This window comes from Heterodontus francisci, chromosome 8 (genome assembly GCF_036365525.1).
Source record: "Heterodontus francisci isolate sHetFra1 chromosome 8, sHetFra1.hap1, whole genome shotgun sequence".
In the NCBI taxonomy this organism is placed as follows: domain Eukaryota; kingdom Metazoa; phylum Chordata; class Chondrichthyes; order Heterodontiformes; family Heterodontidae; genus Heterodontus; species Heterodontus francisci.
This window is the reverse complement of record NC_090378.1, coordinates 256,992-274,102: the sequence shown is the minus strand read 5'-3', so window position 1 is coordinate 274,102 and position 17,111 is coordinate 256,992. Positions and strand designations below refer to the sequence as shown.

Here is a 17,111-nt window from a genome sequence, read left to right as displayed (position 1 = left end):
AAATACATGAATAGGATGGGAATAGAGGGATGCGGACCCCGGAAGTGCAGAAGGTTTTAGTTTAGACAGGCATCAAGATCGGCGCAGGCTTGGAGGGCCGAATGGCCTGTTCCTGTGCTGTTCTTTGTAAATGCATTGGAGGCAGTACAGAGAAGGTTTACTGGACTAATACCTGGAATGGGTGACCTGTCTTACGAGGAAAGATTGGACAGGCTAGGCTTGTATCCACTGGAATTTAGAAGAGTAAGAGGCGACCTGATTGAAACATATAAGATCGTGTGGGGTCTTGACAGGGTGGATGTGGAAAGGATGTTTCTGCTTATGGGAGAATCTCGAACTAGGGGTCATTGTTTAAAAATAAGGGATTGCCCATTTAGGACAGAAATGAGGAGAAATTTTTTCTCTCAAAGGCTCGTGAGTCTCTGGCATTTTGTTCGTCAAAAGGCAGTGGAAGCAGAGTCTTTGAATATTTTTAAGGCAGAGGTAGATAGATTCTTGATAGCAAGGGGGTGAAAGGTTATCGGGGGTGGGCGGAAATGTGGAGTAATCAGTTCAGCCATGAACTTACTGAATGGGGGAGTAGGCTTGAGGGGTCAAGTGGACTACTCCTGCTCCTAATTCATATATTCGTATGCTCCAATCACAAACAAGGGTCTTAAACTTAAATAAAGCCAACCACATAGGCATGAGGGGAGAACTGGCGAAGGTAAATTGGGTAAATAGACTAAAAGGCATCGCAGTAAATGAACAGTTGGAAACCTTTAAAGAAGCAATTCAAAATGTTCAACAAAAATACATTCCTTTGAAAAACAAAAACTTAGCCAGAAAGACCCATCCGTGGCTCACTCAGCAAGTTAAGGATAGTATTTGATTCAAAGAAAAGACTTACAATGTTGCAAAAATGAGGAGCAAGTCTGAGGATTGGGAGTGTTTTAGAAACAGCAAAGGGCCACCAAAAAGTTGATAAAAAGGGAAAAAAGAAAAAAAGGAGAGTAAACTAGCCAGTAACAGAAAAACAGACTGTAAGAGCTTTTACAAGTACATAAAAAGGAAGAGAGTAGCTAAAGTAGACATTGGTCCCTTGGAAGCAGAAACAGGAGGAAATATCATGGGGAATGAGGAAAAGGCAGAAGCACTGAACAAATACTTTATGTATGTCTTCACAGTGGAAGGCACAAGTTCCATATCAGAAAAAGGCAATAACCTAGGGGTTAAAAAGAGCAATTAAGGAAATTCATATCAGTAGAGAAAAGTGTTGGAGAAACTTAAGGAACTAAAATCTGACAAATCTGCAGGACCTGATGGCCTCGAGTTCTGCAGAGATAGTGGAAGCTCTAGCTATAATTTTCCAAAATTCCTTGGATTCAGGAATGGTCCTGTCAGATTGGAAGTTGGCAAATGTTACACTGCTTTTCAAGAAAGGAGGGAGAAAGAAAACAGGGAACTACAGGCCAGTTAGTCTAACATCAGACATTGCAAAAATACTGGACTCTATTATTAAGGAACTCTATTATTAAGGAAGTCTTAACAATGCACGTAGAAAAGCCCAGTATGATTAGAATGGTTTTACTAAAGGGAAATCCTGTTTGACAAATTTATTAGAGGTTTTAGAGGATGTAACTCATAGGATAGATAAAGGAGAACCAGTAGTGGGTAGTATACCTAGATTTCCAAAATGCATTCGATAAGGAGCCATGCTAAAGCTTAACTGGCAAGATAAGGGCTCATTGAGTTGGGGGTAATTTTAAAAAAAATTTGTTCCTGGGATGTGGGCATCGCAGGCTAGGCCAGAATTTGTTGCCCATCCCTAATTTCCCTTGAGAAGGTGGTGAGCTGCCTTCTTGAAGCGCTGCAGTCCATGTGGGGTAGGTACACCAACAGAGCCGTTAGTATGGATAGAGGATTGGTTAAGAGACAGGAAGCAACGAATGGACATAAACAGGGAATTTTCAAGTTGGCAGGCAGTAAATAGTGGAGTGCCGCAAGGATCAGTGCTGGGCCTCAGCTATTTACAATCGATATTCATGACTTAGATGAAGAGACGGAGAGTAATATATCTAAATTTCCTGATAATACAAAGGTAGGTGGAAAGATAAGCTGTGGGGAGGACACAGGGTGTAAAAAGAGATATAGACAGGTTAAGTGAGTGGGCAACAAGATGGCAGATGGAGTATAATGTAGGGAAGTGTGAAGTTATGCACTTTGGTCATAAGAAGAGAAAAGAAAAATATTTTTTACAAGGCGTGAAACTTATAAGTGTTGATGTTTAAAGAGACTTGGGTGTGCTTGTCCTAGGCCCAACCATCTTCAGCTGCTTCATCAATGACCTTCCTTCAATTATAAGGTTAAAAGTGGGGATGTTCGCTGATGTTTGCACAATGTTCAGCACCATTCGCGACTCCTCAAATACTGAAGCAGTCCGTGTTGTAATGCAGCAAGACCTGGACAATATTCAGGCTTGGGCTGATAAGTGGCAAGTAACATTCACGCCACACAAGTGCCAGGCAATGACCATCTCCAACAAGAGAGAATCCTCTTGATATTCAATGGCATTACCATCGCTGAATCCCCCATTGTCAACATCCTAGGGGCTACCAGTGATCAGAAACTGATCTGGAGTAGCCATATAAGTACTGTGGCTACAAGAGCAGGTCAGAGGCTGGGAATCCTGTGGCGAGTAACTCGCCTCCTGACTCCCCAAAGCCTGTCCACCATCTACAAGGCACAAGTCAGGAGTGAGATGAAATACTCTCCACTTGCCTGTATGGGTGCAGCTCCAACAACACTCAAGAAGCTCGACACCATCCAGGACAAAGCAGCCCACTTGATTGGCGCACCATCCACAAACATTTACTCCCTCCACTACCGACACACAGTGGCAGCAGTGTGTACCATCTACAAGATGCACTGCAGCAACGCACCAAGGCTCCTTATACAGCACCTTCCAAACCCACGACCTCGACCACCTCGAAGGACAAGAGAGCAGATTCATGGGAACATTACCACCAGCAAGTTCCCGTCCAAGTCACACACCATCCTGACTTGGAACTAGATCGCCATTCCTTCACGGTTGCTGGGTCAAAAGCCTGGAACTCCCTTCCTAACAGCACTGTGGGTGTACCTACCTCATATGGACTGCAGTGGTTCAAAAAGGTAGCTCACCACCACCGAGGGGAACTAGTAAATAAGGCCAGTAAGACGAAGAGGAAGAGCAGGCAGGGAGATGTTGCAGAGAACAGCGGGACTGGTGGTCTGAAGTGCATTTGTTTCAATGCAAGAAGTATAACAGGTAAGGCAGATGAACTTAGAGCTTGGATTAGTACTTGGAACTATGATGTTGTTGCTATTACAGAGACTTGGTTGAAGGAAGGACAGGATTGGCAGCTAAATGTTCCAGGATTTAGAAGCTTCAGGCGGGATAGAGGGGGATGTAAAAGGGGTGGGGGAGTTGCATTACTGGTTAAGGAGAATATCACAGCTGTACTGCAGGGCGACACCTCGGAGGGGTCATGTAGCGAGGCAATATGGGTGGAGCTCAGGAATAGGAAGGGTGCAGTCACGATGTTGGGGGTTTTCTACAGGCCTCCCAACAGCCAGCGGGAGGTAGAGGAGCAGATATGTCGACAGATTTTGGAAAGATGTAAAGGTAACAGGGTTGTAGTGGTGGGTGATTTTAACCTCCCCTATATTGACTGGGACTCACTTAGTGCTAGGTGCTTGGATGGGGCAGAATTTGTAAGGAGCATCCAGGAGGGCTTCTTGAAACAATTCGTAGATAGTCCAACTAGGGATGGGGCCATACTGGACCTGGAATTGGGGAATGAGCCCGTCCAGGTGGTCGAAGTTTCAGTAGGGGAGCATTTCGAGAGCAGTGACCATAATTTCATAAGTTTTAAGGTACTTGTGGATAAGGATAAGAGAAGTCCTCGGGTGAAGGTGCTAAATTGGGGGAAGGCTAATTATAACAATATTAGGCAGGAACTGAAGAATTTAGATTCGGGCGGCTGTTTGAGGGCAAATCAACATCTGACATGTGGGAGTCTTTCAAACGTCAGTTGATTAGAATCCAGGACCAGCATGTTCCTGTGAGGAAGAAAGATAAGTTTGACAAGTTTCGGGAACCTTGGATAACGCGGGATATTGTGAGCCTAGTCAAAAAGAAAAAGGAAGCATTCATAAGGGCTGGAAGGCTAGGAACTGACAAAGCCCTTGAGGAATATAAAGACAGTAGGAAGGAACTTAAGCAAGGAGTTAGGAGGGCTAAAAGGGGTCATGAAAAGTCATTGGCAAACAGGATTAAGGAAAATCCCAAGGCTTTTTATACGTATCTAAAGAGCAAGAGGGTAATCAGGGAAAGGGTTGGCCCACTCAAGGACAGAGAAGGGAATCTATGTGTGGAGCCAGAGGAAATGGGCAAGGTAATAAATGAGTACTTTGCATCAGTATTCACCAAGGAGAAGGACTTGGTGGATGATGAGCCTAGGGAAGGGAGTGTAGATAGTCTGGGTCATCTCATTATCAAAAAGGAGGAGGTGTTGGGTGTCTTGCGAAGCATTAAGGTAGATAAGTCCCCAGGGCCTGATGGGATCTACCCCAGAATACTGAGGGAGGCAAGGGAAGAAATTGCTGGGGCCTTGACAGAAATCTTTGCATCCTCATTGGCTACAGGTGAGGTCCCAGAGGACTGGAGAATAGCCAATGTTGTTCCTTTGTTTAAGAAGGGTAGCAAGGATAATACAGGAAATTATAGGCCGGTGAGCCTTACGTCAGTCGTCGGGAAATTATTAGAGAGGATTCTTCGGGACAGGATCTACTCCCATTTGGGAACAAATGGACTTATTAGCGAGAGGCAACATGGTTTTGTGAAGGGGAGGTCGTGTCTCACTAATTTGATTGAGTTTTTTGAGGAAGTGACAAAGATGATTGATGAAGGAGGAGCAGTGGATGTTATCTGTATGGACTTCAGTAAAGCCTCTGACAAGGTCCCTCATGGCAGACTGATACAAAAGGTGACGTCACATGGGATCAGAGGGGAGCTGGCAAGATGGAATGCAGAACTGGCTCGGTCATAGAAGACAGAGGGTAGCAGTGGAAGGGTGCTTTTCTGAATGGAGGGATGTGACTAGTGGTGTTCCGCAGGGATCAGTGCTGGAACCTTTGCTGTTTGTAGTATATATAAATGATTTGGAGGAAAATGTAGCTGCTCTGATTAGTAAGTTTGCGGACGACGCAAAGGTTGGTGGAGTTGCAGACAGTGATGAGGATTGTCAGAGGATACAGCAAGGTATAGATCGGTTGGAGACTTGGGCGGAGAAATGGCAGATGGAGTTTAATTCGGTCAAATGTGAGGTAATGCATTTTGGAAGGTCTAATGCAGGTGGGAAGTATACAGTAAATGGCAGAACCCTTAGGGGTATTGACAGGCAGAGAAATCTGGGCGTACAGGTCCACAGGTCACTGAAAGTGGCAACGCAGGTGGATAAGGTAGTCAAGAAGGCATACGGCATGCTTGCCTTCATCGGTCGGGGCATAGAGTATAAAAATAGGTAAGTCATGCTGCAGCTGTACAGAATTTTAGTTAGGCCACACTTAGAATATTGCGTGCAATTCTGGTCGCCACACTACCAGAAGGACGTGGAGGCTTTGGAGAGGGTATAGAAGAGGTTTACCAGGATGTTGCCTGATCTGGAGGGCATTAGCTATGAGGAGAGGTTGGATAAACTCTGATTGTTTTCACTGGAACGACGGAAGTGGAGGGGCGACATGATAGAGGTTTACAGAGTTATAAGCGGCATGGACAGAGTGGATAGTCAGAAGCTTTATCCCAGGGTGGAAGAGTCAGTTACTAGGGGACATAGGTTTAAGGTGAGAGGGGCAAAGTTTAGAGGGGATGTGCGAGGCAAGTTCTTTACACAGAGGGTGGTGTGTGCCTGGAACTTGTTGCCGGGGGAGGTGGTGGAAGCAGGTACCATAGAGACGTTTAAGAGGCATCTTGACGAATACATGAATAGGATGGGAATAGAGGGATACGGACCCCGGAAGTTCAGAAGGTTTTAGTTTAGGCAGGCATCAAGATCGGCGCAGGCTTGGAGGGCCGAATGGCCTGTTCCTGTGCTGTACTGTTCTTTGTTCTCAAGGGCAATTCGGGATGGGCAATAAATGCTGGCTTAGCCAGTGACGCCCACTTCCCATGAATGAATAAAAAAAAACGCAGAAAGTTAACCTGCAGGCACAACAAGCAATTAGGTATACAAAAACAAGAAATGCTGGAATCACTCAGCAGGTCTGGCAGCATCTGTGGAAAGAGAAGCAGAGTTAACGTTTCGGGTCAGTGACCCTTCTTCGGAACTTTATTAGGTATGTTGGAATACAGGAATAAGGAAGCATTTCAACAATTGTACTCGGTTTTTGTGAGACCACATTTGGAATACTGTATGCAGTTTTGGTCTCCACATTTAAGAAAGGATATACTTGCATTGGAGGCAGTGCAGCAAAGGTTCACTGGATTGGTCCCTTAGATGGGAGGGTTGTCCTATGATGAGAGACTAAGTAAATAAGGCCTGTATTCTCTGGAGTTTAGAAGAATGAGATGTGATCTCATTGAAACATAGAAGATTCGAAAGGGTCTGGATAGGTTAGCCACAGAGATTTTTTCCACTGGTCAGCGAATCTAAAACACGGGGGCACAGTCTCTGGCCGATCATTTAGGATTGAGATGAGAAATTACTTCACTCAAAGGGTTGTGAATGTTTGGAATTCTGTACCCCAGAGGGTTATGGATGCTCTATCGTTGAATACATTTGAGGCTGGGATAGATAGATTTTTGGTCTCTCAGGGAATCAAGGGATATGGCGAGCAGGCGGGAAAGTTGAGTTGAATCCTAAAATCAGCCATGATCGTTTTGAATGGCGGAGCAGGCTCGATGGACCATACGATCTACTCCTGCTCCTATTTGTGTGTTCTTGTGCTGTCTTGACTCGGATATAACTAAACAAAGCCTACATTACCAGTGATATATACTAAAAGTCTCACTTTGGGAATCTATCTCTAGACCTTTTGTATAATCAGTTTAATAGTTTTTCTGGATTAATTTGTAAACTAAGTTACTACTGTATTAGATAGTATACAGCATAACAGGTAATCTAGCCTCTCAATACATAAGGGGAATTAATATCCTTGTATAATGAGAATGTGTTGTATGTGGTAGAAACTAATGTATGGTTTAGATTAATCGGTTAGGATCCTGTGGGGTAAGCTCAGTCACTGGAGGTCAGGTTAATGCCATTTACAAAGCATCAAAGGGTTTGTGGAGTCAACCTAGCTACATCTCAGCTGCTATCATTCTGCTAATGTGTGGTGTTTATATCCGTGCAAAATTGTGTTACCTTCCATGTAAACAAAACTCGCATTCCAGCATAGAAGATATTAACACCCAGTTCTGCACTGTTTGGCTTTAGTTCCTGTTATCTTATACACTAGTCTACATACTTAACTGTTTATATTGTAACACGTTTTACAACATTTTAAAACCAGGTCCACGCTTCCAAATCAAACCAAATGAATATATATAGTGGATTCAAGCAGATGCTTAAAGAGGGAGGAGTGGCATCTTTGTGGCGAGGAAATGGGATGAATGTGGTGAAAATAGCACCTGAAACAGCCATCAAGTTCATGGCCTATGAACAGGTAATGGGGCCTTTGGAAGAAGTCTTTCTAACTTTGCATAGAAACATAAGATTCTGCTGACAAAGTAAATATTGAGGTGTGACTATCAGCCAAGTGACCTGTGTCTGTGGGGATTGTCACTAAACAAGGTATTAGCATTGGTTGTGTTTGCTGACAACGCAATCACTAGGTGGCGCAGTACTTGCACATGCACAAATGCAGGCTCTTCAACTGGAACGTCAGTGTCTGCGACATTCAGGCAGCTGCCAGGATTAAAGATGGTGCTGCTCAATTTATCACAGGAAATGCTTATGGCTAGATCGTTCTAGCAAACTAACCTGACATTAACTTGGATGGAAGCCTAGTAATCTACTAGTATATAGTTATAGGATACTAATTGTAATCCTCAGATCCATTTAATATTCCAGTAATCCTATTAAATACAAAAGGCATTTTATGATTGAATTTCCATTGGAAGATAGTGAATTAGCACACCAATCGATGGAAAAGAAAATCGGGCAATGTATAAAATGTGCTGCCAATTAGTTATCGTGATTGGTTTATATGACTGACCAGGACTAATTTCACCCGAACGCAGCTACTAGCTCCCACCCCACTGGCTGCTGTCTCTCCTTGGCTACTCGCTTCTTCCCCCTCCTCCCCACTGGCCGCTTCCCCCCTGCTTAACCGCTCGCTGCACACTTCGCTGCTCCCCCCACTCCCCTGGCTGATCATAGAAACATAGAAAATAGGAGCAGAAGTAGCCCATTCGGCCCTTCGAGCCTGTTCCGCCATTCATTATGATCATGGCTGATCATCCAACTCAGTAGCCTGTTCCGGCTTTCGCCCCATACCCTTTGATCCCTTTAGACCCAAGAGCTATATCTAATTCCTTTTTGAAAACATACAATAGTTTGGCCCCAACTGCTTTCTGTGGTAGTGAATTCCATAGGTTCACCACTCTCTGGGTGAAGAAATTTCTCCTCACCTCAGTCCTGAAAGGTTTACCCCGTATCCTTAGACTATGACCCCTGGTTCTGGACTCCCCCACCATCGGGAACATCCTTCCTGCATCTACCCTGTCAAGTCCTGTTAGAATTTTATAGGTTTCTATGAGATCCCCCCTCACTCTTCTGAACTCCAGTGAATATAATCCTAACTGACTCAATCTCTCCTCATATGTCAGTCCCACCATCCCAGGAATCAGTCTGGTAAACCTTCGCTGCACTCCCTCTACAGCAAGAACATCCTTCCTCAGATAAGGAGACCAAAACTGCACACAATATTCCAGGTGTGGCCTCACCAAGGCCCTGTATAATTGCAGCAAGACATCCCTGCTCCTGTACTCGAATCCTCTCGCTATGAAGGCCAACATACCATTTGCCTTTTTTACTGCCTGTTGGACCTGCATGCTTACCTTCAGGCTCTAGTGTACGAGAACACGCAGGTCTTGCTGCATATTCCCCTCTCTCAGTTTATACCTGTTCAGATAATAATCTGCCATCCTGTTTTTGCTAAAAAATGTGGATAATCTCACATTTATTCACATTATACTGCATCTGTCATGCATTTGCCCACTCACTCAACTTGTCCAAATCACCCTGACGCCTCTCTGTATCCTCCTCACAACTCACCCTCTCACCCAGTTTTGTAACATCTACAAATTTGGAGATATTGCATTTAGTTCCCTCATCTAAATCATTAATGGATGTTGCGAATAGCTGGTGTCCCTGCGGTACCCCACTAGTCACTGCCTGCCATTCGGAAAAAGACCCATTTATCCCTACTCTTTGTTTCCTGTCTGCCAACCAATTTTCTATCCATCGCAATACACTACCCCCAACCCCATGCGCTTTAATTTTACATGCTAATCTCTTATGTGGGACTTTGTCGAAAATTTGTCGAAATCCTTCTGAAAGTCCAAATAAACCACATTCTCAAAATGGAGACGTGTGACCACTGGTGTTCCACAGGGATCCGTGCTGGGACCACTGTTGTTTGTGATATACATAAATGATTTGGAGGAAAGTATAGGTGGTCTGATTAGCAAATTTGCAGACGACACTAAGATTGGTGGAGTAGCAGATAGTGAAGGGGACTGTCAGAGAATACAGCAGAATATAGATAGATTGGAGAGTTGGGCAGAGAAATGGCAGATGGAGTTCAATCAGGGCAAATGCAAGGTGATGCATTTTGGAAGATCCAATTCAAGAGTGAACTATGCAGTAAATGGAAAAGTCCTGGGGAAAATTGATGTACAGAGAGATTTGGGTGTTCAGGTCCATTGTTCCCTGAAGGTGGCAACGCAGGTCAATAGAGTGGTCAAGAAGGCATACGGCATGCTTTCCTTCATCGGATGGGGTATTGAGTACAAGGGTTGGCAGGTCATGTTACAGTTGTATAAGACTTTGGTTCGGCCACATTTGGAATACTGCGTGCAGTTCTGGTCGCCACATTACCAAGAGGATGTGGATGCTTTGGAGAGGGTGCAGAGGAGGTTCACCAGGATGTTGCCTGGTATGGAGGGCGCTAGCTATGAAGAGAGGTTGAGTAGATTAGGATTATTTTCATTAGAAAGACGGAGGTTGAGGGGGGACCTGATTGAGGTGTACAAAATCATGAGAGGTAGAGACAGGGTGGATAGCAAGAAGCTTTTTCCAAGAGAGGGGGATTCAAATACTCGGGGTCACGAGTTCAAAGTGAGAGGGGAAAAGTTTAGGGGGGATATGCGTGGAAAGTTCTTTACGCAGAGGGTGGTGGGTGCCTGGAACGCGTTGCCAGCGGAGGTGGTAGACGCGGGCACGATAGCGTCTTTTAAGATGTATCCAGACAGATACATGAATGGGCAGGAAGCAAAGAGATACAGACCCTTAGAAAATAGGCGACATGTTTAGATAGAGGATCTGGATCGGCGCAGGCTTGGAGGGCCGAAGGGCCTGTACCTGTGCTGTAATTTTCTTTGTTCTTTGTTCACTGGCTCCCCCTCATCAACTCTACTAGTTACATCCTCGAAGAATTCTAGTAGATTTGTCAAGCATGATTTCCCTTTTGTAAGTCTATGCTGACTCTGCCCGATTCTACCACTGTTGTACAAGTGCTCTGCTATAAAATCTTTGACAATGGACTCTAGAATTTTCCGCACTACCGACATCAGGCTGACTGGTCTATAATTCCCTGCTTTCTCTCTACCTCCCTTTTTAAATAGTGGGGCTACATTAGCTACCCTCCAATCTGTAGGAATTGTTCCAGAGTCTATGGAATCTTGGAAGATGACCACCAATGCATCTACTATTTCTAGGGCCACTTCCTTAAGTACTCTGGGATGTAGATTATCAGGCCCTGGGGATTTATCGGCCTTCAATCCCATCAATTTCCCCAACACCATTCTCTACTAATACTGATTTATTTCAGTTCCTCTCTCTCACTAAGCCCTGGTATGATATTTGTGTCCTCCTTTGTGAAGACAGAACCAAAGTATGCATTTAGTTGGTCAGCTATTTCTTTATTCCCCATAATAAATTCCTACATTTGTCTTCACCTTATGTTCCCCGCAAGCTTGCTCTCGTACTCTATTTTCCCCTGCTTTATTAATCCCTTGGTCCTCCTTTGCTGAATTTGAAACTGCTCCCAATCCTCAGGTCTGTTGTTTTTCCTGGCAAATATATATGCCTCTTCCTTGGATCTAATACTCCTTGCTTCGCGCCACCCACTCTCCGGCTGCTCGCTCCCCACTTCCCCCACCATCGCCCCCCAGTCACTAGTTCTTGGCCACGCTGCTTCCCTCCTCTCGGCCACTTGCTCCCACGTTTCATCAGTCACCAGACGCTGCCTGAAGAAGCAAGGCGGGTCGCAAGGGATGACGGGACCACGCAGCAGCGAGTGGCCGAGCGGAGGGAAGCGTTGTGGCCTGGAGCTAGCGGCCGGGATGGGGGGGTGAAGCGGGGTGGCGCGAATTGAGGAGCGGGTAACAATTGGCCAGGGGAGTGAGGGGGCGCAGCGAGGTCTGGAGCAAGCGGCAGGGGAGGAAGCATCAAGGCCTGGAGCGAATTGACGAGGGGGGAGGAGCGCCTAGTGGGGCGGGAGCGAGTGACGGGGATCGAATTCCAGCCACAAAGTCCCCCATTTAGCCGCTTCCTCCAGGCGAGTGGGGGGCATGTGCGAAGATGGACCAGGTGCGCATACATGATGACGTTCCCACTGCGCCACTTAGTCCTGGCAAGATGTAGCTGCGCATGTGCGCAGCTTGGCGCACACTGATGATGTCAGCAGGCTGCTGCATTGTCAGGAATCACTTTCATTAACATTTCAGTGGCACAAACGTCCTGATGTCCCCAGCATCACAGAATCTTCAGCCAATCCGATTCACTCCACGTGATCTCAAGAAAAGGCTGAAGGCACTGGATACTGCAAAGGCTATGGGCTCTGACAACATTCTGGCAATAGCACTGAAGACTCGTGCTCCAGAACTATCCACGCCCCCAGCCAAGCTTTTCCGGTACAGCTACAACACGGCATCAGTGTGCAAGATTGCCCAAGTATGTCCTGTCCACAAAAAGCAGGACAAATTCAACCCAGCCAATTACTGTCCCATCATCTACCCTTGATCAGCAGCAAAGTGATGGAAAGGGTCGTCGACCGTGCTATCAAGCGGCACTTGCTCAGCAATAATCTGCTCACTGACGCTCAGTTTGGTTTCCGCCAGGGCCACTCCGTGCTGACTTCATTACAGCCTTGGTTCAAACATGGACAAAAGAGCTGAACGCCAGAGGTGAGGTGAGAGTTACTGCCCATGACATCAAGGCAGCATTTGCCTGAGTATGGCATCAAAGAGCTCTGGCAAAACTGGAGTCAATGGGAATCAAGGGGAAACACTCCGCTGGTTGGAGTCACACCTAGCACAAAGGAAGATGGTTGTGGTTTTTGGAGGTTAATCGTCTCAGTCCCAGGACATCACTACAGGAGTTTCTCAGGGTAGTGTCCTAGGCCCAACCATCTTCAGCTGCCTCATCAATGACCTTCCCTCCATCATAAGATTAGAAGTGGAGATGTTCACTGATGATTGCACAAAGTTCACAGCATTCGCGACGCCTCAGATACTGAAGCAGTCCATGTTCACATGCAGCAAGACCTGGACAATATTCAGACTTGGGCAAGTAACATTCGCGCCACGCAATTGTCAGGCAATGACCAAATCGAACAAGAGAGAATCTAACAATTTCCCCTTCACATTCAATAGCATTACCATCGCTGAATCTCCCACTGTCAACATCCTGGGGGTTACCATTGATCAGAAACTGAACTGGACTAGCCACGTAAGTGCTCTGGTTACAAGAGCAGGTCAGAGGCTAGGAATTCTGCAGCGGGTAACTCCCCTCTTATCTTCCCAATGCCTGTCCACCATCTACAAGGCACAAGTCAGGAATACCCTACGCTGCCTTTTGAGTGCAGCTCTAACAACACTCAAGAAGCTCGATACCATCCAGGACAAAGCAGCCTGCTTGATTGGCACCCCATCCACCACCTTCAACATTCTCAACTTCCTCAACCACCAATGCACAGTGACAGCAGTGTGTACCATCTACAAGATGCACTGCAGAAACTCACCAAGGCTCCTTTTGACAGCACCTTCCAAACCCGTGAGTCAGCAGATGCATGGGAACACCACCACCTGCAAGTTCCCCTCCAAGCCACACACCATCCTGACTTGAAACTATATCACTTTTCCTTCACTGTTGCTGGGTCAAAAACCTGGAACTCCCTTCCTAACAGCACTACCCCACATGGACTGCAGTGGTTCAAATAGGCAGCTCACCACTACCTTCTCAAGGGCAATTAGGGATGGGCAATAAATGCTGGTCTAGCCAGCGATGCTCACATCCCACAAATGAATTAAAAACAACTCTGGATCGCGAGCGAGATGGATTCATAAAACTGTGGGGGTGAGCTGCCATTTGGGACTGGATCAGTGTCGGGATCGGTGCAGTTTCTGGGAGCCTGATCAGTGCCGTTTCCGGGAGTCAGATTGGTGTCGGGATCAGTGCCAGTTCTGGGAGCCGGATTGGTGCCGGGGTTGGTGCTGTTTCTGGGAGTCGAGATCAGTGCCAGTTCCGGGAGCTAGATCAGTGTCGGGATCAGTGCAGTTTCCAGGAGCCGAATCGGTGCCGGTTCTGGATGATTGAGGGTTGGGAGAATATTTTCCCCAGGATGAGGTCATAGGGAATGGGCTTGATTGGCCAAATGACCTTTCGTCAGTCCTGAATTTCTAACACTTGACTTTTCTTTCATTTTATGCAGTATAAGAAGCTGTTCGCAAGGGACAAACAAAACATTGCTACCCATGAGCGGTTCCTCGCAGGATCGCTGGCTGGGGCTACAGCACAAACCAGTATTTATCCGATGGAGGTAGGTCTAGATCAGTGAGAGACCCGAAAACCAGCATTGATATGCAGGAGGTGATTGTTGACCAATTACAAAGTAATTACAGCACAGAAACATGCCATTCAGCCCAACGGGCCCATGCCAGTGTTTATGCTCCACAAGAGTCTCCTCCCACCTTTCTTCACGCTCTCAGCATATCCTTTTATTCCTTTCCCCCTCATGTGTTTTTCTAGTTTCCCCTTAAATACATCTATACTTTTCACCTCAACTACTCCCTGTGGTAGCGAGTTCTACATTCTCACCACTCTGGGTAAAGAAGTTTCTCCTGAATTCCCAATTGGATTTATTAATGACTGTCTTATATTTATGGCCCCAAGTACTGGTCTCCTCAGAAATTGGAATCATTTTCTCTATGTCTACACGATCAAACCTTCCATAATCTTAAATACCTCTATCAGTTCTAAGAGACTGGGGGTTTATGACCCCTTCTAAGGCAGGAACAGCCTTGACAGCAAATTTTGTTGTGAATCAACTTTATTGAGACAAGGTAAGAATAAGTTTATTAAGTTTTCAGATAAATTATAGTCACAAACTCAGGCAGTGATTAACAGTCTAACGTGAATTATACTACCTGGATCAGGAACTAGACGACTAGAGCGCATGACTAGTTTCTCTTGCAGCTTTTGGTCTTCAAGCTTTTTCTCTCTCTGTCTGTCTCTCTCGTCTTGTTTGTTCGAAAATTCTGTCAGCTGTACAGGGCCTAAGAAAAAGCATCTTTTATCCTGGCCGCTTTCCAATTAACCCCTCCCTTTCCCCAATCATCTCTAGCCTCGTGTTAAAGGATGCTTTCCTTAACAAACCAAGGATCATTTTAAGGCTGTTGCTAACCTTTCCGATTTATGTAACTAATGCACTTTGTGTTGACTACAATATCTCCATGCTTTTACATTCTGTAGTTCCTTATCTCTTTGGGAGACGTATCTATATTTCATTCTTTCAGAAACTGCTCTCACTGACTACCTTCAAGGTCTTCTCCTTTTTGCTGTAAGTAAGCATTTTAAAACTTAGCATAAAATCCCAGAATCCTTCTACCTTGACATCTTGTCTATACTGCGCCTTATTTCCTAAGTTTTCCCACTTACCATGTTACAAAGGAAGGGTCTAATAAAGTTCAATTTTACTTTATGATGAAAAGTTAATTGTTAGTTTATAATAGCTGGGTTTTAACAATTAGTACTGGTTAATAACCTTAATAATCTTACAAAGGTCACCCCTCAGCCTTCTCTTTTCTAGAGAAAATTGCCCCATTCTGCTCAATTTTTCCTGATAATTATAACCTCTCAGTTCTGATATCATCTTTGTGGGGTTTTTGTGCACCTTCTCCAGTGCCTCTACACAGTACTGCAAGTGTGGTCTAATCAAGGTTCTATACAAATTTAATGTAACTTCTCTGCTTTTCAATTCTATCTCTCTAGAATCAGTGCTTGCATTTGCTTCTATATGGCCTTATTAACCTGTGTCACTACTCTTAGTGATTTGTGTAACTGCACCCCCAGATCCTTCTGTTCCTCTAGCCCATTTAGACACTGCTTTTCTGAAAAAAAGACTCCTTAAATTTCCTAACCATAGTATATTACCTTGCATTTATCTATATGGAAGTTCATTTGCCATTTACTCGGCAATTCTGTAAGTTTATTAATGTTTTCCTGTACCTTATTGCAGCTTTCCTGTGCGTTAACTATATCCCCAGTTTGGTTCCCATATGCCTTTTTAACCACTTTCTCAACCTGCTCTGCACGTATACCCCCAGGTCCCTTTGTTTCTGCATCCCCTTTAAAATTGTATTTATTTAATTTATACCAACAGAGACCCGCAAAACATTTGCAGTGAAATTAGTATCTTTATTGCAACAGTACTTCTTTAAATACCCATCCCATGCCATCCCATCCCCATTCTCCATTCCACACGTCCCAGGCCGCCCCAGCACCCCTTCCATGCTGCCCCACCTCAGTGACGCCCAGTAAGTGGAGACCTGGGAGCGACGAGGGCCGGGGGTCAGTAAGCGAGACCAGGGAACGGCAAGGGCTGGGGATCAGTAAGGGAGGCTGGGGGCCAGTAAGGGAGGTTGCAGGGCAGCAACGGCTGGGGGCAAAGGGAAGCTGAGGAGCGTCAGGGATCGGGGGCCAGTAAGGGAGGCAACGGCCGGGGGCCAGTAAGGGAAGCCAGGGAGCGAAAAGGTCCAGGGGCCAGTAACCAGGACTGGTGAGCAGCATGAGCTGGGGGCCAGATCCCTTTAACCAAGGCCAATTCTTGCATCCTCGTCTTCTATCCAACTAACATTGGAGTAGCATTCTGGGCTCCTCTTACCCATGCCATTTTATACTTCATATACCTCTGAGGTTCACTCCTTTTACATTTTTCTTTTTTTTAATTCTTCCATGGGATGTGGGCATCGCTGGCTAGGCCAGCATTTATTGCCCATCCCTAATTGCCCTTGAACGTAGTGGCTTGCTCAGCCATTTCAGAGGGCAGTTAAGAGGCAACCACATTGCTGTGGGTCTGGAGTCGCATGTAGGCCAGACTAGGTAAGGACGACAAATTTCCTCCCCTAAAGGGAAGGATCAATTGTCATAAAAACCCATCTGGTTCACTGAAGGACTAGTGAACCAGATGGGTTTTTATGACAATCGATAATAGTTTCATGGCACCATTACTGAGACTAGCTTTCAATTCCAGATTTTTATTGATTAATTGAATTTTATTCCACCAGCTGCCTGGGTGGGATTTGAACCCATGTCACTAGGGCATTAGCCTGGGTTTCTAGATTACTAGTCCAGTGACGATACCACTACACCACCGTGTCCTCCCTCTTAGGGTGTCAGCCCAGTAACTGAGGGTGGGGAGCAACGATAGCCGGGGCCAGTAACCAAGGTGCATGCACCATTCTCCTTCCACCAATTGAACCCTCCAACTAATCAGAAAATACAGACAGACAGAAACTGTGTATTGTTGCTTCTCCTCGTTCTTCTTACCAAAATTTATCACTTCACATTTCTCTGCATTAAATT

The 17,111-nt window shown here is 45.5% G+C and overlaps 1 protein-coding gene across 1 annotated transcript in view; it reads left to right on the top strand.

The window, feature by feature from the left end:
* Positions 1–17,111, top strand: part of LOC137372612 (mitochondrial adenyl nucleotide antiporter SLC25A24-A-like) — a 137,616-nt gene that overhangs the window by 76,406 nt on the left and 44,099 nt on the right. Inside the window, 2 exon segments of the mRNA XM_068036547.1 lie at positions 7,534–7,686; positions 13,960–14,067. Coding sequence (XP_067892648.1) covers positions 7,534–7,686; positions 13,960–14,067 — 261 coding nt within the window.